The sequence below is a fragment of the Phocoena sinus genome, chromosome 1 (genome assembly GCF_008692025.1).
Source record: "Phocoena sinus isolate mPhoSin1 chromosome 1, mPhoSin1.pri, whole genome shotgun sequence".
NCBI classification, from domain to species: domain Eukaryota; kingdom Metazoa; phylum Chordata; class Mammalia; order Artiodactyla; family Phocoenidae; genus Phocoena; species Phocoena sinus.
Window position 1 is genome coordinate 139,676,764 of NC_045763.1, and position 25,696 is coordinate 139,702,459.

Genomic DNA, 25,696 nt, shown 5'->3' on the forward strand with positions numbered 1-25,696 from the left:
GTGCTAGAATTAATCTTTGCAAGGCAGAATGACCTCATGGGATTGTACCAATGGAAGAACCTTTAGTCTTTGAACAATTTAATTCTAAGTTAGAGGCTCTCGGTTAACGGGCTAAGGACCACTAGTTCACAGCCTTCCAAGGTCTACCTTGTAATTCATGGAGAAGTAAGACAGTAGCATTATTTTCTCTCCTGTGAATTGTGGTCAGTTTAGCTTTTTGCCCAAAGCCCCAGTAGTGCTTGGAGGTCCAAGAAAGGAGGTGACATGGAAAATGGGGCAAGAGATGGTGGGGTGGAGATGAGACAGAACAAAGGTATGCATCAGGTCTTGGAATTTGAGCTTGTAATTCCCAAAACTATTTAATAAAAAAAAAAAATCAAACCCATCTTCATTGTTTCTGTTATTTTATATAGCCAGTGCTTGTTTGGGTTTGGGTCTGTCTGCTAGTTTCTTTACGTGCCATTCCTTCTTGCATCTTACAACTTCCTTCCTTGCTGTCTGTTAATGGTAAACAGTCATTGTCTGAGAAAGTCTTTATTTTGCCCTCACTCTTGGAATTATATTAGATGGGTATGGAGTTCAAGGATTACTGTTATTTCCACTCAGCACTTTGAAGATACTATTCCATGTCTTCTGACTTCTGTTCTTGCTTTTGAGATGTCTGTTGAATTCTGTTCCTTTGCATTATGCCCCCTGCCCTGTTGCTTTTAAGAACTTCTTTTGTCTTTGATGTACCACTGTGCAGGTTAAGTGGGGATTTAGTCTTATTTATCCTATTCAAGATGTGGTTCCTGGATCTGAGGATTCATGTGGTTCATTAGTTCTGGAATCTCCTCAGCCACTGTCTCTTCAGATGTGGTCCCTTTTCCATTCTCTCGTTTGTCTTCTTTTGGAATTCTCCCTACATACATGCAGGCATTTCTTATTCCATTCTCTGTGTCTTTACCCTCTCTTATTATTCATGTCTTTATATTTTGATGCTGGTCTCTGAGGATTTTCTTCAGAACTATCATCTAGTTCACAATTTTTCTCTTCCACATTTATTTAATCCTTCCACTGAGTTTTTAGATTTAAGTCACTACCTTTTTCACTCTAGAAGTGAAATTGTTTTTGCAAATTATCTTCCTGTCCTTTCGTCAGAGCGTCTCACTCTTAACTGCCATTTTCAGTTTCTTCTTGTACGTCTTTAATGTTTTTCAACATACTTGTTTTATAACTTGGCTCATGGTAGATACTCAAATATTTGTTGAATGAATGAATGAATCGATTATTACTTTTTTTCTGACAGTTCTTGTAATCTAAAGTTCTCAGGAGCCTAGATTTGCTGTTTTGTTATGCCGGTTGACTCTCTCTTTGGGTGGGTTATTTCCTTGTGTGTATTTTGTAACTTTGTATAGTGAGCTCATCTTCATCAGGGAATTCTCTGCAGCCTATGTTGAAGGTGTACTCCTCCAGGAAGTTTGTTGTTGTTGCTTTTTAAATGCTAGTTTCTTCAGAAGGATCACTGGCCTGAGAGTTCCTAGTTCCTAGATCAGCTAAGTAATAGCAGATCTGAGTGAGGTGCTGGCTAAAATCGCACATGATCAGGGGAGACATTTTTCTCCTACCCAAGCTCAGGCCAACAGGTAAGTTTCACTGCTGTCTTCCTATGTCAGTAGGAAGATTTTTCTTTTAGCCCATCTTTTTACTAAGGGTACAGCCCTCTGAGGATCCTGGCTCTTTGTAAAGGATGTCAGTACTCACCGCCCACCTTACATAGACAAAAGCCCTCATCTTTGGACCCTGCGTACGTGTTGAAACCCATGTGCCTAGTTTGCCAGGGTTGGTACCTCCACTCCCCATCCAGAGCAGAATTAGTTTGCATGTTCTGGTTTTCAGTGCACTTTTCATCTCTGGCCTGCAGGGACTTTTCTTACTGTCTTGCAAGCCCAACTTTAAAAAGAATTTTTAATGTTTCTCGTCTAGTTGTTTTATAGTGAAGGAGTTTAGGTTATTTTAGTTCACTAGATTGTTAGGAAAGAAGTCTTCCTTCTTGGTTTCTTGTCCAGCACAGTGCCGGCCTCCTTCTTCTGCCTCCTGGATTTTATTTTATGGTGGGAAGTGATAGGGGTGTGGCCACGACAATTTGACCCTGCCAAAGTGGTACAGAACTCTCAAAAAATGGAGAACCATTGACCCAGAAAGACCTCAGATTAATATGGCCTTTCATTCAGCTAAGCAATCTGTGTGTTCTTTGAGGTTGGGAATAATCTATTGGGACAAGATGTTTACTGTGATCTGTTAGAAACTTTGTAGCAAATGTTTCCCTAAAATAATAATGGCAGGGTACACAAGACTGAGAAAACATCAAGGATTCAGTTAACACAAAAATATTTGCTTAATCATGGATTCCAGATTTGTAAGAGCCTGAATGCCTGGCATTATGTTTTCTGCAGACTGTTTCTGGGGTCGGACATTATCACCAGTAGCACTCCCACCAAAGAACAGCCCAAGTCCACTGCCAGCGGGAGCTCTGGTGAGAGCATGGACTCTGTCAGTGTGTCATCCTGTGAGTCAAATCACTCAGAGGCGGAGGAGGGCTCCATCACTCCCATGGACACACCTGATGAGGCTCAAAAAAAGGTATATACTTCACCCTTTTCCGTAATTCCTAATGCGGGCACCTGACCTAGTGTTTGCCACACGAGGGGTGTCTGTTTTCCAATTGATCACTCTACAGCATTTTGCAAGTCATGTTTTTAAGAGGTGTTAAAAGCAGAGTTCAATCTGGGGACTCATTCCTTATAGAAACACGTCTAGAAGCGACATTCATTGAGGCTTTGAAATATTGTTCCATTCCCACATCCAGAGGCAACTGAAGGACTGTGACTTGTAACATGAGCTACACTTTATTCAGGAGATGGAGAATTTTCTTGGAGCAAAAAGTCAAGAGCCAAAGATGTGTCAGTCTCTCGGTGTCATACCTTGTCTCAGCCAAGGTTTTACCACAATAATGGTGCAGGGCAAACCACTCCAAAACTTAGTGACCTCAAACAGCAACCATTTATCCTCTGTCCTGCATCTGCAGGTTGGATTGCGCTTGGCCCTAGGCCATGGGTTTGGTCCAGGTCTGCTCTACCTGCCTCTCGTTATTTTTGGAGTTAGGAGCCACCCAGGGCATGCTCTTATCGCGCTACATTGGATAAGCAAGAGGGCAGTCCCAGTCCTGCAAGCGCGTAACAAGGCTTCAGTTGGGTTCTGTCTCCCAAAAGTTGTTGTCCAAAGCAAATCATGTGGCCAAATCCCACATAAATGAATGAGGTGGGGAACTACATGCCACTCCTCATGGGAGGAACTGTGGAGTCTCAGGGCAAAGGGCACGGATGCAGGGGAGGTTGAGGAATTGGTAATAAGGGTATAATCTACTGTGTACCCCAAAAGGGAAAGTGATGAGAAGTGATAAAGGAATTCCCAGAGAGAGTTTTTGTTCTCCATAGCTGCATAAATAAGTGAAAAGGAAACAAAAGATCCACCTTCATCTTCTCTACACACCTGCTTCAGTCTGTTGGTCAAGGAGCTTGGGTCAGAGATGTCAACTTTGATGTGACTAGGACTTGCACCATTTGGGGAGGATCTTGGCTGCCATACTTGCTGTGTAAGTGGCTTCTGGCCCTTTAGCTTACGCTTAGGCCAGTGAGGTAGAGTGTTGGTAACAATTCCTTCCTTTCATTTGTATCTGCCATTCTGCAAGGGGATGTGTGTGCTGTTTCACATTGCGTTATAAGCACCAGCAGCAACCTGGGAACCCTCAGGTGACCTTGTCACAAAATAGCCAATCCAGGAAGGGCTCATTAGCCCTGAGATGACTCAGATGCTGCCCTAGCGGGATGTCTCACCTTTTTGCTTTGAAATCTGGAGACACATCTTTAATGCTCCAGATATTGAAGGAAAGCTCTGCGAACACCCAGGGACTGGCTGTTCTCTCAGGCATATCTCCTTAATCAGGGATGGAATCATTCTCCGTGACTTGACACTCAGCATTGACTTTGTCAAAATCTGGAGTGAGGCCCCATCATTCACCTTTTGACAGGTTCTTAAGCTTTTTAGGCCCCATTTCTGATGATGGACATTGTACAACAGTGACAACTAAGCTATTGCCCACATCTTTGTGGGATTTCTACCTGTCCCGGAAGGAGGTAGAATCACATTTGCATCTGTTGATGCAGTGGACGTGCACACAGGTCTGGGTCATCCCTTTTAAAGCTATGCAGAAGCCCTGCGTGTGTCCTGTGCACACCCCTTGCTGCATCCTTTTTGTCTCCCCCCTTATCACACTGGCTCTTCAGTCTCTTGCGCAAGTCATGAATTTTAATTCTTTGGATGAACGGTTTTCAGAGTCACGAATTTCTGTGGGTTTAAAAATGAGTAATTGAATTGGACGCAAGTAGTTGCTGGGCTGCAGAAGCCCCGAATGTTAACTGGAAAGGCCTCAGTTCTGCTCAGTGCTTGGCTGGCCCCAGAGACCTTCACAGCTCCTCCCTACCCTGAGGTCCTGCAGCCCTCCCCGCCCACCCTGCCTTTCCCACTGGCCACACTGTGAGGTCCCTCTTTTGAGTAAAGTGTAATTTGCATTCCTTTTTCTTCATTCCCCTGATCGTGGTTACTAAACATTTATTTCACATTTGCTCCACACTACTTAAATTCCCAGTAAGAATTTGGGCTCAAGAGGTGGTCTGTTTAATGGTGCTGTATAACCCAGGCATCTTCAAGGCTTTATCTTAAATGTCATTAAAATCATGGGAAAAAATCTAACAAAAGAAAAAGGATTTATGTGGAGGAAAGGGAAGGGGAAAAAATTGAACCAGTAATTGGAAAGGGGACCCCTCTTGGCTACTGTGTAGTATACCTGCAAGCAAAGTCAGGCTGTTAAAATTATCCACCACCAGTTAGCCCTCAAATTGAGCCACTAAGTTGATTCACTTGGGAAGCTAAGAAAAAAAAAAAGTAACTAAACAATGTTATGATAAAGCCTCAGTTAGACTCCTGCATTACTAGAGTTGTCACATCATCTTGCTGGCTCTATTCAACTAATGATGCAGTCGAATTGAACGTACGGTTATTTAAGGTACAGTTATGCCACAGGAAAGGGAAGTCATAGGAAATAAAATAGAGGAGACTCCATTTTACTTGGAAGCCAGAGAATCAGAAAGCTAAATTTCTGTACTTTGTTTCCATGGGAAGGTAGATGGGTACGAAAGAAATTAGTAAGTTATTTATTTTTTAAATGACTTCCAGATTATTTTATTGGATTAATGTGGTATAATTTAGCTCAGCTCATTTTGAGAAATTATTTGTAATTTTCTATAAAAAGAATTGATATTTCAAATGATTCAATTAATGGTATTTTTTGGACCACCACCTAGTGAGTTGGGGGCATCCTATTTCTTTGGTATTCGGTGTTGCACATATAAGAACCCTGTCGTTAATCAGAAAAACACATTAACTCTAGTACCTCATTCTTTAATTATCCTTGGTATACAACATGAAAATGTGTACAGTTGGTTCTGGAAGCACATGTGGTTAAGTGGTGGAGCCTCTCATAGGCTGTGTTCCCTTGGGCAAGTCACTCTCTTTCTCTGAATCGTGTTTCCCTCGTATTTCTAATGCTCTGAATTTTGTTCACAAGATAGTTGGGAGACCAAAATGAGATAAGATGTCTGAAAGCTCATCACAAACCTCACAGCGCTGAGCATCCCTGGGGCAGTGGTGTGCTGTGTTCATTCCCCACATTCTCACCGACTTCACCCTTGCTGCACCCTTGCTCTGCGAACCTGGCCATGGAAGTCAGGAAACTTGAGAGCACAGCCTGACGGTGCTGTCAACAGCTGTGGCCTCAGGTTCCTCAGCAGTAGAGAGGGATTGGGGCCAGGCCATCTCCAGGTGCCTTTCCAGGGCTCATGTTCCCTGCAGAGCTGGATAATCTGTGGTCCTCATCTTAGAGACTTTTAAAAATATAGCCATTTCTCTCCTGCTCCAAAATCTGACGGTGAAACGGAATCACAGTAGAAAGGATCTCTGGGGGCAGGTCAAGCGTCCTTCCTGCTCGAGGCAGTAGGACCGGGCTTCCTGCCCGGTGAGCTTCGGGATTCCCTCACAAGCACGTATTGCCTCTAGTTTCTGCTATTTGCTGCCACCTGCTGGTTACCCTCCTCCAGAGCGGCGAAAAGCTCTGGAAATGAGAGGACCACCTTGCCTCCCATGGTGCAGAGTGATTCGGCTGAGCACTGAGTCACTGACAGGCATCTGCCACGGGGGTGCTTCCGCCAGAAATAAGACGCACGTGTGCTGTGGGCTGCTGTGGAGGAAATAACGGAAGTTTATTAGTCTCAACCTCGACCTCTGCTTTGAAACTTGGGAAGCACACTGTTGGCCAGGGTTCCTAACAGTTCTGTTTCCTTCTGGGCTGTGTTTACCCTTCCAGCTCTCCGAGTCCTCTTCCTCATGTTCCTCCATCCACTCTATGGACACAGCTTCCTCAGGGATGTCGTCCTTGATGAACCCCCTCTCGTCCCCTCCGCCCTGCAACAACAACCCGAAAATCCACAAGCGCTCTGTCTCCGTGACATCCATTACCTCGACAGTGCTGCCCCCCGTTTACAACCAACAGAACGAAGACACCTGCATAATCCGCATCAGCATAGAGGACAACAATGGCAACATGTACAAGAGCATCATGGTAAGGCGCTCAGACCGACACCCGGGTACTCACGCGCCGTGTCAGCACATATCCGTGCGTTCACACAAAATGAGTGTGTGCCACGCGCATCAGTGCCGAAATCTCCCTGGATATAGACTAATAATGTATAAAGATCTGCATGTCAGCAGTGCGCATAGGATATAATTTTTACGTCTTAAAAGTTGCTAAACCTTATTCATCCGGGTCAGTATCACCCTCTTCAAAACTCTCGGTTGAGATGACTACATAAATGCATCCCAGGGAAGATGCCACTGCTGCACGCCTCCTTGCAGGTCTTCCTGGGGATTAACGTGTCTGCGTGTATCACTGAGTTGCTGTGCATTCTTAGCAATCTCCTCGGTGGTGGCAAAGTTTTCTCCTTTAGTCACCTGGACTCAGACTTAGTAAAGTGGGTGATCAAGCTGGACGTACAGTTTGCGTCCACGAGGAGCTAGGCTTATAAATAAGACATCTTCTTGAGCTTCCTATAAAAACTCTGTTTCTGAGCACAGTCCCAAAAACGTGTTCAATAATGGCAGTCTTTTTGGAATACGTACAGAGCCTCTCCTGGTAATAACGTTAGGTGTGTAAGGTCTGGTGTGTCCGTTACAAGAATAGACTCCTTATCTTAAAGGATGTATCTCATGTATTGAAAAGCAGACTCTCCTTTGCAGTAAAACCCCACAGTAAAATGTAAATCTCGCATCTCTCCGCATCTTCATGACTTGCCTTCTTCGAGCCACACTGACTGCTTATAAGCTCAGCTTTGAATATGATGTCAGTGATAAGGAGTCACACTGTCTTTTCACATCTGAAGAAGAGCTTTACTAAAGCATTCACTGAATCAACAACATATTTCTTGAACATTAGTTGTGTACTAGTCATTGGACCAGGCTTTGGGAACAGGGAGATGAATGAGACATTTCTGTCTTTGAGGAACTTATAATCAAAAAGGAGATCATAAAGCATTTTTCAAAACGTATTAAATACTTTAATAGAGGTCAGATCAGATTGTAAAGGGCCTGCAGGCCTCATGAAGGAGTTTGCGTTAGTCTTGCAGTAGAGTCTTATCGCAGGCTTTTAGGTGGCGATCAGATTTGTTCTTTAGAGAAGTAGCTGGCATTGTGGAGACCTGATTCAGAAGTGCAGGGGGAGTAGACTGGAGGTGGCGGAGCGAGTTAGAAGCTGCCATTATATTCCATGTAGGACGTGTTAAGGGTTTGAATGATGGTCTGGAGATGGTATGGATTTTTGCAAGATTTTTCTAAGTTAGAATGATGGAATTCATCCATTTAGTTATGAACTTTTTGCTTACTGTTCTGGGGGAGTGGAAGAGGGAGGACGAAAGGTTGTCCAGGCAGCCGGATGGTTGGTGGTCCCGTCCAGTGCAGTGTAACTACTGGAGCAGGGGGTTTGGGGTGCACTTAATCCAAGGTCACCACAGGACATCCAAATGGCATCACCTAGTAGATGGTGAGAAACACAGGTTGGTGCAAGGCTGGTGGTGCTGGGGTCGAATGCTGGGAGTTGTCCAGCTCCACCGGCTGGATGCGGTAGTGCAGCGAGTGAGGAAGGGCTGAGGCGGAACCCACGTGGTAGTGAGGGAGGAGTGATAAGGGAGTGTCCGAGAGGAAGGGGCGCCACCACCAGGCAGCCGAGGTCATCAGTGGTATTATTGTATTTTCAGGGTGGTTTACTCACATGGCTTCTCTCACATACGCCAACCAGGGGAGTAAGTGCCAGCTGTGTAACTACGGTGTCTCTGAACTGAAAGGAACCGAGCACTGAACACGCAGCGATGTGGATGAGTCTCTAAAACACCACGTTGAGCCAAAGAAATCAGATACCCCGCATCCTGCCGGAGTCTGATCTTTCAAAAGCAGGCCCAACCTGTGGCGTTAGAAAACTAAGCTCCGGGGAGGGCACGGGGAGTGTTTCGCATTCCTATTTAAGGTGTATGAGGGTGACACCCAAGCATCGTTCAGTATCGTAATCACCAGCCACAGGTGGTGGCCGAGCATTTGAAATGGGCAAAGTCCAAATTGAGATATGCTGTAAGCGTGAAATACACACCAGGTATTTGAAGGCTTGGTACAAAAAAATAACAATAATGAGAACGTAAAATAACTTATTAACAATTTTGTATTGATTTTATGCTGATACAATATTTTGGACATATTGGGTTAAGTAAACTATTAAAATTTCCCTTTTGAAAAAAATTTAAATGTGGCTACTAGGTATTTAAAATCACAGATGAGGGACTTCCCTGGCGGTCCAGTGGTTAAGACTTTGCCTTCCAATGCAGGGGGTGTGGGTTCGATCCCTGGTCGGGGAGCTGAGATCCCACGTGCCTCGCGGCCAGAAAAAAACCAAAAACATAAAACAGAAGCAATACTGTAACAAATTCAATAAAGACTTTAAAAATGGTCCACAATGAAAAAAGAAATCTAAAAAAATAAACAAATAAAATAAATTAATTAATTAAATTACAGATGAGACTCGAATTATATGTATCTACTGGCCAGTGCTGGTTCAGGGTATCAGCGTAAGGCTGCACGGCTGAGCTGTTAGTATTGTCTGTGATCATCATTTCCCCGCAGTAGCGTTTATGGTACAAAGTGACAGACTCTCAAGGAAAGCCCTCGGCCAGCCCATCCTTGTTTGGACACACCTGGGGAGGTTTAAGGTAAAATAAGCGTAGCCTGGTTTTCTCCTTAGGTAGGTTTAAAGCTGATAACATTAACCACCTTAACCCAACAACCATCCCCCAATTTGGTGTCCTTTCTCCTCTGGCTTTTTATGCTCCTGGACCAGTTTGATCCAGCTGCAGGAGTACTTCCTTTAGACTATAAAAAAATAATTTTTCTCCTTTAGAATTTTGTATGCATCTCTTTCTCCCTTGTGTAAGGAGGTGCCAGATGTTTTGGTAACAGAACCTTGAGCACGGTCTTTGTCACTTATAGGGACCCCATTGTAATGCATATTGTTTACTGACTCACAAATACAGCTGCTGCCCCAGATCGGAGGGAGGCCTGTGGGCCCAGACATCCTTGGGCTCACAATAACAGTTTCTTGGAAAACATCAGACTACTACGTCGTCGTCTCTTCTTTTTTTTGGCTGTCTCTCTCCTCTTACCTCTTGGTGAGAACAGCTTTTATTTTTAAGTAAGAATAATGTGTGTTTCATTTTGCTTTCTTTCAAATTTAAAGAAATCACCCAAGGGATAGTACATAAGTCAGCCCCCTTTTCCTGTTGCTCTGAGCACCCTGAGAATAGTTGGCTGATGGGCAGAGATGAAGGGGAGAATTGGGGTGAGAGGAGGCTTAACTTGCACTTTAAAAAATGTTAGATTTATTATTTTTAAACACTTAGAAGCTCATTTTTATTGAAGCGTAATTTACATGTAATTACATACATAGATCTGAAGTGTTCAGTTCTTTGGGTTTTTATAACTATAACCATATATATGTATACATATAGTTACATATGTATACTTCTGTTATATAACCACCACCCCAAGTCTAGGTAAATAACATTTTTTATCCGCCCCGTCCAAAATTCCCTTATGCCCCTTCAATCCTGCTTTAACCTTAGTTGAAGATAAGGTTAGCTAGTTTTCTAACCCCACAGGTTAATTTGGCCTGTTTTTGAAAGAACAGACTCCTGCAGCGTGTCATCTTCTGCGTCTGCTTTCTCTGGCTCACCCGTGATGTTTGTGAGATGCATCGCGTTGTTGCATGTTTCAGTTCTCAGCTCCCTCTAGCTGCTGAGTCGTGCTCTTATCGTGAATGCACTACACTGTCTTTATCCTCCCCTGTTCTCCTATTGATGGAGATGCAGGTTGATTCCACTTTGGGGCTGTTACGAATAAATCTGCTATGAATGTTTGTGTACAAGTCCTTTCGTGGACATAATGCTTTTATTTTTCTTGGTAGATACCTAGGGGTGGGATTCCTGGGTTGTAGAGCCACTTGTGCTTTTTGAAATGGTCAGTGTGCCGAACCGTGGCCGTTCTGACCCACAGGTTGTAACCAGTGCTCAACAGGTGAGGATAATTTTGGCCCAGGACTGCAAACGCTGTGCATTTTTCACAATTCCCTCATATATATTCTTCCACCGGAACCTCCATTGGAACTGGCAAGGCACCCAGTCTCTCTGTTTTGATGGGGTTAAGACACTGTGGCTCTGAGAGAGCAGGTGACTGAGAGAAAAGATGACCTGTTATCTGAGGATGGAGCCAGGACTGGAACTTAGGACTGCTGGCTCTTGGTCCTTTCTCATTCCACCTGGCCATTTCTCCCAGGAAGGCACAAGACAGCAAGAATAAGAAGGTCAGCACAACTCTTCCAGGAGACATGAAGCTAAATGCTTTACACACCCTTTCATTGTCTTTCCAGTTGACGAGCCAGGATAAAACTCCCGCCGTGATCCAGAGGGCGATGTTGAAGCACAATCTGGACTCGGACCCGGCTGAGGGGTACGAGCTGGTACAGGTCATCTCGGAGGACAAAGGTAGGCGCGTGTTCCTTCTCAAGGCAGATTGCCCCAGTGTGAGAAGACAGGAAGTGGACACAATGTCTTTCTTAAATGGAACCAAGTGAGGGTGGTTGTTTTTTTCGGTACGCGGGCCTCTCACTGCTGTGGCCTCTCCCGTTGCGGAGCACAGGCTCCGGACGCGCAGGCTCAGCGGCCATGGCTCACGGGCCCAGCCGCTCCGCGGCATGTGGGATCTTCCCGGACCGGGGCACGAACCCGCGTCCCCTGCATCGGCAGGCGGACTCCCAACCACTGCGCCACCAGGGAAGCCCAAGTGAGGGTTTTTAATCACGCTGGGGCGGAGTTGCCAGGAGCCATATGCCATCAGCTCGCTTGTAGAATCAAGCGTCTCAGGCTGGTCCCCCAGCAACCCTTGTTGCTTTCTGCAGTTTTGCTGAGCGTTCCTCCCGCCCGTTTCTGTAAACTTCTCCTCAAGCCTTCCTGTAGGAGGAGGTCCCTCCCTGTGTCAGGAGTTGGGGGATGGACGGGGTCTGTTGGCTCTTTGCAGACGGTCACGCACCTCCATTAACCAATAGTGTGTGTCCAGAAAGGTTGCAGTTCCTGCGATAATTTCTCATGGTTTCAGTTAACCACTTATGAGAGTCTGTCCTTCAGTCATCTTTATTCATGATTGACCTTCAAGCGGCAAAAGCTTCCAGCGCCAGGATTGGAAGGTTCTTTACCTCACACTTACTGAGGCAAAGAACCGGTGATCATGAAATGCTCCAGTTTGCCTAGGAGTCCATTAGTTGAAGAAATCCCTTTTATGAAAACTCCAGGCACATAATCCCCCTGCGTGTATCGATTTGCTAATCTGAATTGGGGTTGTATTTGTTGTGGGGTAGGAGGCGAGCTGGTAGGTAACTCCTCTATGCCGTGTCACATCTGAGAAGGAGACTCAGGCAGACTGAGTCTCTTTTCCAAGTGCACAAGGAACAGCCAGTACTGTTGCCTGAGGCCAACCCTGTCTGCTGACAGACCCAGCACAGACCAATGCAAGTGTCTCAAGGGAGGGCTGTTCCCCAACAAGAATTCCCCCTAGAAAGGAAAAGAAGAATTATACAAGGCGGGGATGATGGAAGGGAGCAGTTATTCATACTCCATTTGACCAACAAATCACCCAGGGCTATATCTCAGGCCCCGACGAGAATAGGCGAAGTTGGAGTCGTACCTTTTCTTAGTGATGAAAAACTATAGCTTCTGAGAAAATTCTTGGACGTTTTCTTTCATCCAGCTGAGCCCTAGGTCGTGGGGCAAACCTTTCTCAGTTTCATCTTTTAATGTAGTTACTGTTAAAAGTCCAAGCCTGAAAAGTGGTCTCTTGGGTTTTACCGTGTCGTCCACAAACCAACACGCCAAGGTGAGGCCAGTGGGTGTGAAGGTCCAGGAGTCCTGGAGTGCAGCTGGGGCCCAGCTTCACCAGCTGTGTGGTGGCAGGTGGGCTGCTTGACCTCCCTGGGCCTTGGTCCTTAATTAGTTAAATGGCGACAATACCCTACTGGTTCCTTGTGCATCATGGGTGATTATGACAGGAAATAACGCACCCGAAAGTGTACCGTATTGGAGATATGTTGATATATAGCTGTGAGGTAGGTTGTTACTGACCCAGGAATATGTGGGCAGGAGACTGGGGACACTTTAAGGGAGTTATCCTTTATAGAACATTTGTGCAAAATGTAGCGGAGTCACGCAGAACCTGACTGCATCAGTCGTGCTGTGGAATCTCAGTGGTCGAAGTTAACGTAAGGTCGACTTAATCCAGTTCTGCAGGCAGACACCTCTCCTGGTTGCCTCTGTCACTCCACTGCCGCAAAGCAAGACTTGCACGTTTTACCTTTTTTTTCCCTGTTGGTTTTTTTAAGATATCCATTACCCCTGAGTGCTAAAGAGTATATAGCTTCTTTTAAAAATAAATTCAAATCACTTTGCTCAATAACTTCATATTATGCTTGGAATAATCCTTGTTCAAAAATTGCAGCTATCTATATAGGTGGGAGTCACTGCAGTAGGCAATGGTTTAAATGTTAAGAGATAGATACTGTCTTATTTGGTTGCCCTTTAATATTAAAATGCAAGTTCTTAAGGAAGCAAGGCCTCAAATGGTGTAACATACTGGTTTGACTTGGGATTAATTTAAAAATATTTTGATTTTCCAAGTAAAGAGTTCTGGAAAACGGTGTAGATTTTCTGCCTTTTTCCCATGTTATTGGATTCGCTTATCTCTGTGAAAAACTGCATAGTGGAGTGGAAAATGGCCTGCAGGAGGCTAGAAACCCGGGTTTGGGTCCCAGTTCTGCCCCTGACGAGCTGTGCTCTTGGGAATGTCTTTTAACTCCTGTAGGCCTCTGCTTCCTACTGCACTTCCTTCCAGCTAAAACATCCTGCATTTGCGCATTTGGTTCGTGGCTTGAATTTCTAAGATTGGATTCGCACTTAGGTTTTTTAACTTGGGATTGGAAACTGTTGGAACCGATTTGCGGGGAGGGAGTGGTGGTCACTGTCTGGTTCCGTTTGCATTCCAGGGACAAACGGCCATAATCCCAGCCGTGTGTCTGAGCAGAATTTCCACCTGCCACGGTTAGCGCTGAGCTGACTACCTTCTCTTTCCTCATCTTTTTTAGAACTCGTGATCCCAGACTCGGCAAATGTCTTCTATGCCATGAACAGCCAAGTGAACTTTGACTTCATCTTACGCAAAAAGAATTCTGTGGAAGAGCAAGTAAAACTGCGTAGCCGGACCAGCCTGACGTTGCCCAGGACAGCCAAACGGGGCTGCTGGAGCAACAGACACAGCAAAATCACCCTCTGAAAGGAGAGACCAGTGGCCCCTTGCTTGCCAAAGGCAGGGTGGGGCTGAGAACAGGCCGTGGTGATTGCAGCTACCACCGAGTGTTAGAGGATCATTGGTGAGGTGGACAGATATTTATTGAGTACCTCTGGTGTGCAAGGCACTATGATAGGCGTCGTGGGGAAATCGGAGATGAACTTGACACGAAAAGGATGATTCTCTTTGACCTATCTGAGACCAAAATGCAAAATTACCCACATTTATAAATATATATGTATGTACACACATTTGGTATGTGTGTGTATATATATAAATATGAGGGACTTACGGGATATTCTGGACTATGGAGAAACAAATTTGCACAATGGCCTGGGAAGTCGAGGTCACTTTTTACAGGGAACTAGAAGGAACTGAGAACCTCGTCTCATACCTTCCAAGTAAACAGAATCAACCCTAGGAATACAGAGTGTCCTTTGTGCCAGTATTATAAGCAGTCCAAACTATTTTTATAAAGGGAGAGGATTACTTTCTCAATCAAGTGCCACCAGAAAAGAACCACCGCAGAGGCGGGAACTGCCACAGGCTGAATGAAAGGCCACCTCGGAAAGGCTTTGGATGAGCCAGTGGCTTTGACCTCTGCTTGCATCGGCCAATTTCTGCTACCCCAGGGAGGGCTAGGAGCAGCTTTGGAGGACTGTCTGAGCCACTGGTCCAGCCGTTGTGACACCTCTGGAGGCAACACAAGCCCATTTTGATTTCTGGCAACTTCATTGTTTGTTTCCCCCCCCCCCCCCCCCCCAAAGAACATATCACAATCATTCTTGCACATCCAGCCATGTTCTTTGGTAACTTATCAGCCAGAAAGGAAAGCACAAAAGGATGATGACTCATGTGGACTCTGATCTGTCTTGGAATGCCACTACTTCATTGTTTTTTTCTGATTGCCTTTTGCATGTGAAACTACATGTCTGCAGTCTTTTGCCATCTGGATCGCAGTACCTCTATATTACGTGCAATTTGTTCCTCAGGTGTAGAAATTCCTACTGCGATTGATTATAACTGATGATTTTGAGCCTGTGAACGATTTCTGAACAGCGATTGCTCTGTGATTAGCCCCTCGGAAGATGTTCACTGCTGAGAGCAGTGTCCTGTTTTACGTATTAACTTTTATGGCCTTCCTGTGCCTAGTCATGGGGAAAGAAATGGGGCTCCGTATATTATCCAACTCGTTTCTAAAGAGGTACATTCTTCCAGATGGAATCAGTAACTTTTTTTTTTTTTTTCAGGTTTCCACACTTGGTATCACAGTATCACTGTTAAGTGACACTTTTGTCTCCAGTACCACCATCATCCTCTCCCTTCCAAATCTGAGCTGTGGCTGGGGTTTGAACTACAAAGCCATACGTGGGATATTGACACGTTTAAGAAGCACTTTCAGAATGTTGTCCTTTTTAAGAAGAAAATTCTCAAAATACCAGTTTTTATTCCAAAAATAAAGAATGAACCCAGATATGACGTGCAGATTGTAATGTGGAGCTTTTTTTTTTTTTCCTATCCTGTAAGACAGCTCCCAAAGGTTATGTGTGATTTATGTTACATAAATTAGCCATATGAAATCTGCAAGAAAAACACCAGGGAAAGTCTAGAGATTTGTGGCGGTGGACCAAAGAACGAGAATGAGCCAGGAAGGCCTCAGATTTCCTTTAGGTCTTTCTAGATCAGACCGCATTGTAAAGACCGACTGGTTTCAACTAGTTGAAAAGCACTTTTTTTCTGTGTTTGCGAGGCTGGTTCGATTTGTGCTTCTGTGCGTGGAGGAGGGATGGCCAGGGTGCTAGACGTCATGGGGACTGAAGGAAACGTAGGCTCAGCCTGAATTTCTTGGTTGGAAGGTCAAAAAGAAAATGTAGAACTGTTGGCCTGGTTTAGGGCGCGGCTACCAAGACATACGTGTTGTGCCCATGTGCTCGCCTTGTGTATTTATACTGTATATGTAGAGTCTAGATTTATATACTGCAATGTAAAATATATATATATTTTTTTCCTTTTTTAAAAAAGACAATGGAAGTTACAAGTAGATAAAACATAGCCTCATTTATTTAATGCCACTTTAAATGTCTTAAATTTGTTTCCTGGTGGACAGCCGGGTTAATACTTTTAGCTGCTCGCATATGCTTGTCTTTCTGCATCTCCATCATCTGTTTACCTTTTGGTCAAATTAATAAACTGGCTTGGGACTTGGTTGGCATGTGCGGCCAGACCCAAAGGGATTGTATCTGGAGTATTAATCTGGTGGATCTGGGTTCCAGGTATGTCAAGGAGCATTTTGGAAGCCCATGCTGGTTCAGTTGGAGGGAGCAGAGGGAAAGCCAGTGGCACAGTTAGGAGGGACCCTCTCCACTGGTAAGTGTCATGCGCATTTAGGGGAAAGAATGACGTCTTAGGAGACTGCCATCAGATGTGATGCCTTGCTGGACAGCATTCTTAGGAGTAGTTTGGCTGGGGACACCTTGTATAAAATCAGACTTAGAGTTGGGATCCAAGGCAGTACTTTGCCTTCTTTTTGACAGCCTTTCCTGAGTCTCCAATTGCTACCATCTGCACAATTCTTGAAACCGTCCATGGTGCTCCGGAAGCCGGGAGGGCCTCTGTGGAGGAAGGAAACAAGGTCTTCCCAAAAGGCAGCTTCATTCAACAGATGCCTGTTGTCATTCCGTCACATTGTTTCCAAAAAAAAAAAAAAAATGGGATTCCTAAATGGATCCAAATTATCAAGTTTTCTGGGTCCTTGTGGGATAGTGGAGAAAGCCAAGTAGGTGTTTGTTTTAATAATCCATAATATGGGCAGGAAGAAAAGGGATTTCTGTGTCTGGCACTAGGTGACTATGTTTTCAAGATCATTTGAGAAAACGGGTTCCCTTGTTTTGCCTCCCTGTAGAAGCAGCTTGGTGAGACTTTGCCTGAAGGAATAATGTCTTAAAATTTCCTTCTTTGGAGACTTTTCAAATTTGCCATGCAGCACAGGACCATTAGAGGCATACGGTATTGCCCCGTGTCCCAGTTTTAGTGGTATCGAGAAGTTTCCCCGATGTCAACCGTCTTTTTCTACAGGGCTGCCGCAATGGCACCAGTGACGACCTGTATCCACAGTTCCACTATGAAAAGTTATTTCTGTCATGTTTTGAGTTACCGTTTCCCCTAGGATCTCTGTTAAAATGAAATAATTCTGGAAGGGATTTAGTCTAGGCTAAAGTAACAAACCATGAAATCTCAGTAACTTAAGATATGACACGTTGAAAACTGAGCTAGGTATTGCAAATCGGGCAGCTCTCCTTAGCGGCTCCAAGGGTCCAGGCAGCTTCCATCTTGCAACTCCGCCATCTCAGATTTCTCTTTCAACTCCCAGTGATGGTAGAGAGAACTCACAACTCTTCCTGACTGCCTTAGACGAAAGGGACCACATCACTTCCATTCACAGTCCGTTGGCCAGTGTATGGCCCCAATCTAAACGCAGGGGAGGTGGGGAAATGTAGGAGGGCACCTGGAGTAGACGAGCATTTCCGTCCCCGCACAAAGGAGTTCTGTCTTCTCACTAGGGTGCATGGCTTTGTTCATCTTCCCACATTCTCCGAAAAATGTTTGTTTGGAGGAGATGGCAGTGAGGACTTGAGATGGGGGCTGCACAGAGCAAAGGAAGGGTTGAAGAAAGAGAGGTGCTCAAAGGAGGAGAAAAAGCAAGAGTAATTGAATTTTGTTTAGAATTAGCCTTATAGAATTTATTTCTAACATGCGGTCACCACCAATTTACATGCGTCTAATGTGGTCCCTACTTTAAACTAGGAGCTACTTTACAGACTTAGTTGTATGTCAAATTTTTAAAGATCTAGGAAATTTAAAGTGTTTACACATAAACTGTGAGATTCAAATAGAAGCCGGACAAATTTAGTTAATTTAAGACTCTGAATTAGAAAACCACCACTAGGTGTGGTTTTTCAACATCTCTACCCAGAAACCTGTGTGGAGGCAATTCACTTATTTAACAGTTTGAGGTATTTAACATTTTCTTAAGAGTTGGAATGAATCTTACAAATCATGTAGTCCTCGCCCTTGCATTACAGATCCCGGGGCTGAGGCCCAGAGCAGTTACGTCAGTTGCCAAAGGTCAAGGGCAGGGCTCTGAATGACCAAACCGTGCTATGTGGGTGTCACAGTGGACTGGGCTTTCCTGACAGATGCTTCTCTACAGCCTGCTGGAGCTGGACAGGATGCCTGGGGTCTGTTGGCTCTGTCCCCAGCCTTCCAACCATGTGAATTTCCAAAAGCTACATGTGAATTTCCACAGGCTACCTTGGTTAGATGTGCATCTGGTTGGTTCTGTCAGGTCTCCAAGGAGAGATCTGCTGCTGGTCGGAGAACTGCTGCCTGATATCCTGAGCATCATTTCATCTTGCAGGTGGGGAAATGGGGCCGTAAGGACCAGGATGGCATTGCGAGTTAACGCCCACCTAGGATGCATGGGGAGCCCGTGGGGTGGGTGAAAAGCACCAACTGAATGAGGAGTTAAAGGAGCGAACACCAGTGATCAGTATCGAGTACTCCGTCACAGTTTCCTCAAAAGAAATCATTTTTATTCCTACGATTGTCTCAACTTAGAGCAACGTTTTGTGCTGCAGTCACAGTCTCCCACACAAAGGGTACCGGTAAGTCAAGTTGAAAAAAGAAGAAAAGTAAATGATTTAAACTGTTTCTAGATTGCTCCAGCCGTTTTAAAAAAAAAAAAAAGATGGGCTGGCCAAAAGGTTCGTTCGGGCTTTTCATACCAGCTCGTGGAAAAACCCGAACGAACTTTTTGGCCAGCCCAATACCAGGGCACCAGTTTCAAAATGGGAGAGAAGCATTCTAAATGGGAGAAGCAGTCTAAATGGGAGAAGCATTCTAAATAATACCTTGCCCCCAGATGTCTACTTCTGATGATCCTCGTTTATATAACATCTGACATCCAAGCCTCCAGCAGGCCAGCGAATTGGTCTAATCAGCTAAAAAAAAATTAATATATGAGATTTCATAGATGGGAAGTAAACGGGGGATGGGGTTGCAGAGCTTCTTTATACATCAGGCTGTGTGTGTATGAGAGAGCGACAGAAACATTAGATGTTAGTGAGGAAACAAGAAATGAGGCAAACTCTCTCTCTAGAAGCTTTGCATGGTTGCAGTTTGGTGTGGGTGGGATCTGACTGCCTAGCTCTGGCTCCCAGCCCACTCACTATCTTAGGCAAGTCATTTAGCTATTGCTTCATCTAAAAAGTGGGGATTGAAAATAGTTCCTACCTCTGGAGGTTCGTGTAGTATATTACATTACACAGCACACGTAAAGAAAGCACTTCCCTCTGGTGCTTACTTTAAGAGTTCACTGCTGTTATTCCCGGGAAGCTCATGGCCTAAGGGGGGCGGGTGCTATCTTCTTAGAAGCCCTCCAGCCTCCTTCCCTAATAAGCAATGACACAGGGCAGATGTGACACTCAGACATGGGACTTCAGATGCTTGAACAGCACCCTGGGAAAACTGAGCCTGCTGCTGCTTTGGGGAAAGACTGACTCACGGAGCTGGAGGGTAGCCAGGGCTCCTGCAGCTTGCTCCACAGCCCCGCTCCAAAGAGGCTGGGGAGAGGGGAGTGTGGGCCCAGCGCAGCCCTGACCACAGTGCCTCCTGGCGGGGCTGAGGCTGCACAGGGACACACACTGGGCGACTCGGAAGGGAGCCTCTGGCCCGTGTGAAACGGCCCTGAGCTGGAGCATCCCCCTCCCAGAGCCTAAGGTGATTCCTGTCAGGGTCCCCACCTTTTTTGGATTCCTTCTGTGGTCAGGGGGGGACAGGTCTCTCACCAGAAGCTGAGCCCCCATTCCCCTGTTCTCCCAGACCTGTATCTTTCTTTCCCTGCAGAATGGGGCTCTCTGCTCTGACTCTCCCTCTGCCCGGGGATGACTCACATGCAGGACAGTGAATTGTTGCTGTTCCACAGGCACTGGGGGCCCTGGGCATCCCAATTATTCCTTTGCATGCTGTCCAGCTCACTGCCATCTCAGCCTCTCCTGTTGTTGCAGGTTTGCAAGGATAAAATAGTCATTTTTAAGGACTTGGGTTGCCACTTCCATTCCAAGCCTCTCCTACCATTTTTTTCTCTCTGGTTCCCTCCCTTTCCAGCCTGTGCACCAGGCTCACTTCTCCACTAACGAGCCTGAATCTGTTTTCTTATCCCTTTGGCCCTTGCACTTCTCTCCTGGACTTGAACCTCTGTGCTGTGCCCTGGAAGCTGCCTCTTTCCTCTCCCCTCTAATTCCCTAAGGCCTGCAACCCCTCATCTGTCCCCTCCCTGCTCAGCTATGGGCATGGTTTCCTCCCTGTGGCCATTCTAAACAGTAATATCCCCTTCAAGTCTTCCCAATTCATGCTGGTATTTTACAGAGCAGGTAAAACCCTTCAGACCACACCATGAATACAAACATCTCAACTCCTGTCTGAGGGTCTTCCCCGAACTGCCAGTTCCCTTTGGGAGAGGACACTTTGTCACAAGTTATTTTCTAATCTTCTCTGAAGAACAGAGAGAGAGGGCTGTCCAGGACACTGAAAATCACGTTCCCTCATGAGCAAGAGCCCAGAGGCCTGCCCAGCCTCCCCTAGAACAGGAAGCACCCAGTGGAGCCTCCTCTGGACCAGCGGGGGTGGGGGCACAAAGCTGGTGTTCAGACATAGAGATTTGGTCAAAGTGCCCACAGCAGAGGAAGCCAAGCTGAAGAAACTCCAGGGAGGGGCCGAAAAAATAAACTCAGTAAATTAAAGAGAAACCAGTGTTCAGAGGTGATCCTTCATTCTTTCCATCCCTTTTGAGGGCATACGGGAGGGCGGTTTGGGGCTGTGAGTGGCCTCCCTGGTGTGGCAGGAGGGACCCGAGCTAAGATCATCTCAATATCAGTACACCTACGGGTGGAGGCTAAGACACAGGCCATCTTAGGCAAATCTATAGACCAGAAAGGAAGACACTTTCCAGCCCAACAACAAATTTTAAATGGAGCCATTCCACCACTTGCCTGGAACCCATTCAGTATTTAATAATTCTTCCTGAAAGCACACCTAAACTCTTCGTGCTGCAATTCAAGCCATTTCCTCATTCCGTTTGCATAATAAGAGAAGGCACCATTTTCTCCTCCCACCAGGAAGCCTGCACAAGCCTCTAAACCAGCCTCACCCACCAGGGGGCAGACACCAGAAGCAAGAAATATACAGTCCCACAGCCTACGGCGCTAAGTCTACAAATACCCTACCCTGGGACCAGCTGGTGCCCAGACACTGGGTGATGAGAGGGAAGTGGACTGCTGGGACACATAGGACATCCCCTACAGCGGAGGCCACTTCTCCAAGGTCAAGAAATGTAACTAACCTTCCACACATATAAAAATACAAATAGAAGTTTAGACAAAATGAGATGGCAGAGGAATAAGTTCCAGATGAAGGAACAAGATAAAACCCCAGAAGGATAACTAAGTGATGTGGAGATAGGCTATATACCTGAGAAAGCATTCAGAGTAATGACTGTAAAGATGACCCAAGAACTCAGGAAAAGAATGGATGCACACAGAGCAAGAAGTTACAAGAAGTTTTTAACAAAGAGTTAGAAAAAATAAAGAACAACCAAACAGAGTTGAAGAATGCAATAACTGAAATGAAAAACACAAGAAGGAATCAATAGCAGAATAAATGAGGCAGAAGAACGGATAAGAGACCTGGAAGACAGAGTGGTGGAAATCACTGTCATGGGATAAAATAAAGAAAAAAGAATAAAAAGAAAAAAGCACAGTCTGAGAGACCTTTGGGACAATATCGAATACACCAACATTCACATTATAGGGGTCCCAGAAGAAGAATAAGAGAAAGAGCCTGAGAAGATATGTGAAAAGATAATAGCTGAAAACTTCCCTAACACGGAAAAGGAAACAATCACCGAAGTCCAGGAAGCACGGAGAGTCCCATACAGGATCAACACAAGAAGGAACACACCAAGACACATAGTAATCAAATTGACAAACATTAAAAATAAAGAGAATATATTAAAATCAACAAGGGAAAAACAACAAATAATATACAAGAGAATCCTCATAAGGTTATCAGCTTATTTTTTAGAAGAAACTCTGCAGGCCAGAAGGGAGTGGCATGATATATTTAAAGTGATGAAAGGGAAAAACCTACAACCAAGAATACTCTACCCAGAAAGGCTCCCATTCAGATTTGATGGAGAAATCCAAAGCTTTACAGACAAGCAAAAGCTAAAAGAATTCAGCACCACCAAACCAGCTTTAAAACAAATGCTAAAGGAACTTCCTTAGGTGGAAAAGAAAAGGCCACAACTAGGTACAAGAAAATTACAAGATGGGAAAGCTCACTGGTAAAGGCAAACATACAGTAAATGTAGGAAATCATCCATACACAAATATGATTATCTAAACCAATAATTGTGAGAGGATGAGAGTACAAATGCAGAATCTTGAAATGCATTTGAAATGAAAAGACCAGCAACTTAAAACTATCATATATATACACAAATATCAAAACATACATATATCAAAACCTCATGGTAATGGTAAACCAAAAATGTATTAATAGATATACACACAAATAAGTAAACAGAATCCAAACACAACACTGAAGATAGTCGTCAAAATACAAGAGGAGAGAAAAGAGGAAGGGAAGAAAAAAGACCTGCAAAGACAAATCCAAAACAATAAAATGGCAATAAGAACATACATATAGATATGTACATGGATTAAATGCTCCAACCAAAAGACAGATAGGCTGAATGGATACAAAAATAAGACCTGTATATATGCTGTCTACAAGAGACCCACTTCAGATCTAGAGATACATACAGACTGAAAGCGAGGGGATGGAAAAAGGTATTCCATGCAAATGGAAATCAAAAGAAAGCTGGAGTAGCAGTACTCATATCAGACAAAATAGACTTTAAATTAAGACTGTTACAAGAGACAAAGAAGGACACTACATAATGATCCAGGGATCAATCCAAGAAGAAAATATGACAATTGTAAATATATATGCACCCAACATAGGAGCAACTCAATATATAAGGCAAATGCGAACAGCCATAAAAGGCGAAATCAACAGTAACACAATAATAGTGGGGGACTTTAACACCCCACTTACATCAATGGACAGAACATCCAGACAGAAAAATCAGTAAGGAAACACAGGCCTTAAGTGACACATTAGACCGGATAGACTTAATTGATACTTATAGAGCATTCCATCCCAAAGTAGCAGAATACACATTCTTTTCAAGTGCACATGGAACATTCTCCAGAATACATCTCATGCTGGGTCACAAAGCAAGCTTCAGTAAACTTAGGAAATTGAAATTGTATCAAGCATCTTTTCTAACCACAATGTTATAAGATTAGAAATCAACTACAAGAAAAAAACTGCAAACCGCCCCCCCCCACACACACAAACACCTGGAGGCTAACCAACCTGCTACTAAACAACCAAAACAATATGTGACTAAACAACTAATGGGTCACTAAAGAAGTCAAAGAGGAAATAAAAAAAATACCTAGAGACAAATGAAAATGAAAACATAATGATCCAAAACCTATGGGACACAGGAAAAGCAGTTCTAAGAGGGAAGTTTATAGCTATACAAACTTACCTCAGGAAACAAGAAAAACCTCAAATAAACAACCTAACCTTACACCTAAAGCAACTAGAGAAAGAAGAACAAACAAATCCCAAAGTTAGAAGAAAAGAAATCATAAAGCTCAGAGCAGACATAAATAAAATAGAGACTAAAAAACAATAGGAAAAAATCAAAAGCTGATTCTTTTTTTTTTTTTTTTTTTTTTGTGATACGTGGGCCTCTCACTGTTGTGGCCTCTCCTGTTGCAGAGCACAGGCTCAGCGGCCATGGCTCACGGGCGCAGCCGCTCCGCGGCATGTGCGGTCTTCCTGGACCGGGGCACGAACCCATGTCCCCTGCATCGGCAGGTGGACTCTCAACCACTGCACCACCAGGGAAGCCCTAAAAGCTGATTCTTTGAAAAGATAAACAAAATTGATAAATCTTTAGCCAGACACATCAAGAAAAAAAGGGAGAGGGCTCCAAATCAATAAAATTAGAAATGAAAAAGAAGTTACAACTGACACCACAGAAATACAAAGGATCATGAGAAACTACTACTATCAACTATATGCCAATAAAACAGACAACCTTGAAAAATGGACAAATTCTTAAAAAGGTACAATCTCCCAAGACTTAGCCAGGAAGAAATAGAATATATGAACAGACCAATCACAAGTGCTGAAATTGAAATTGATTTAAAAACTCCCAACAAACAAAAGTCCAGGACAAGATGGCTTCACAGGGAAATTCTATCAAACATTTAGAGAAGAGTTAACACCTATCCTTCCGAAACTATTTCAAAAAATTGCAGAGGAAGGAACATTTCCAAACTCAATGATGCCACCATCACTCTGATACCAAAACCAGAAAAGGATACTACAGAAAAAGAAAATTACAGGCCAATTATCACTGATGAACATACACACAAAAATCCTCAACAAAATATTAGCAAACAAAATCCAACAAGACATTAAAAGGATCACATACAATGATCGAGTGGGATTTATCCCAGGAATGTAAGGATTTTTCAATATCTGAAAGTCAATCAGTGTGATACCCCACATTAATGAATTGAAGAATAAAAACCATATGATCATCTCAATAGATGAAGAAAAAGCTTGATAAAATTCCACATCCATTTACAATAAAAACTCTCCAGAAAGTGGGCACAGAGGGAACCTACCTCAACATAATATAGGCCATATATGACAAACCCACAGCTAACATCATATGTAATGCTAAAAGCTGAAAACATTTCCTCTAAGATCAGGAATGAGACAAGGATGTCCACTCTCGCCACTATTATTCAACAGTTTTGGAAGTCCTAGCCATGGCAATCAGAGAAGAAAAAGAAATAAAAGGAATCCAAGTTGGAAAAGAAGAAGTAAAAGTGTCACTGTTTGCAGATGACATGATACTATACACAGAAAATCCTAAAGACACTACCAGAAAACTACTAGAGCTCATCAATGAATTTGGTAAAGTTGCAGGATACAAAATTAATATGCAGAACTCTGTGGCATTTCTATACACTAACAATGAAAGGCCAGAAAGAGAAATTAAGGATGCAATCCCATATATCATTGCATCAAAAAGAATAAAATACCTAGGAATAAACCTACCTAAGGAGGCAAAAGACCTGTACTCCAAAGACTATAAGACACTGATTAAAGAAAAATCAAAGATGGTAGAAACAGATGGAAAGATATATCATATTCTTGGATTAGAAGAATCAATATTGTCAAAATGACTATGCTACCCAATGCAATCTATGAATTCAGTGCAATCCCTATCAAATTACTAATGATAGTTTTCACAGAACTAGAACAAAAATTTTTTTAATTTGTATGGAAACACGAAAGACCCCAAGTAGCCAAAGGAATTTTGAGAAAGAAAAATGAAGCTGGAGGAATCAGGCTCCCTGACTTCAGACTATACTACAAAGCTACAGTCATCAAAACAGCATGGTAT

The 25,696-nt window shown here is 44.0% G+C and overlaps 2 protein-coding genes across 4 annotated transcripts in view; one reads left to right on the forward strand and one right to left on the reverse strand.

Annotated features, from left to right (window-relative positions):
• RGL1 (ral guanine nucleotide dissociation stimulator like 1) overlaps positions 1 to 16,315 on the forward strand; it is a 280,952-nt gene extending 264,637 nt beyond the window's left edge. For all 3 annotated transcript variants that reach the window (XM_032645598.1, XM_032645617.1, XM_032645607.1), the window contains 4 exons: positions 2,436 to 2,622; positions 6,461 to 6,715; positions 11,114 to 11,228; positions 13,874 to 16,315. In XM_032645598.1, coding sequence (XP_032501489.1) covers positions 2,436 to 2,622; positions 6,461 to 6,715; positions 11,114 to 11,228; positions 13,874 to 14,061 — 745 coding nt within the window. In that variant the 3' untranslated portion in view covers positions 14,062 to 16,315. The remainder of the gene's footprint in view (positions 1 to 2,435; positions 2,623 to 6,460; positions 6,716 to 11,113; positions 11,229 to 13,873) is intronic.
• The window catches only part of COLGALT2 (collagen beta(1-O)galactosyltransferase 2), a 141,753-nt gene continuing 130,886 nt past the window's right edge, over positions 14,830 to 25,696 (reverse strand). The window contains exons 14-17 of the mRNA XM_032645630.1: positions 20,028 to 20,129; positions 18,987 to 19,076; positions 18,388 to 18,588; positions 14,830 to 17,718 (exon numbers count right to left, since the gene is read on the reverse strand). The gene's annotated coding sequence lies outside the window, so the exon portion shown is untranslated. The remainder of the gene's footprint in view (positions 17,719 to 18,387; positions 18,589 to 18,986; positions 19,077 to 20,027; positions 20,130 to 25,696) is intronic.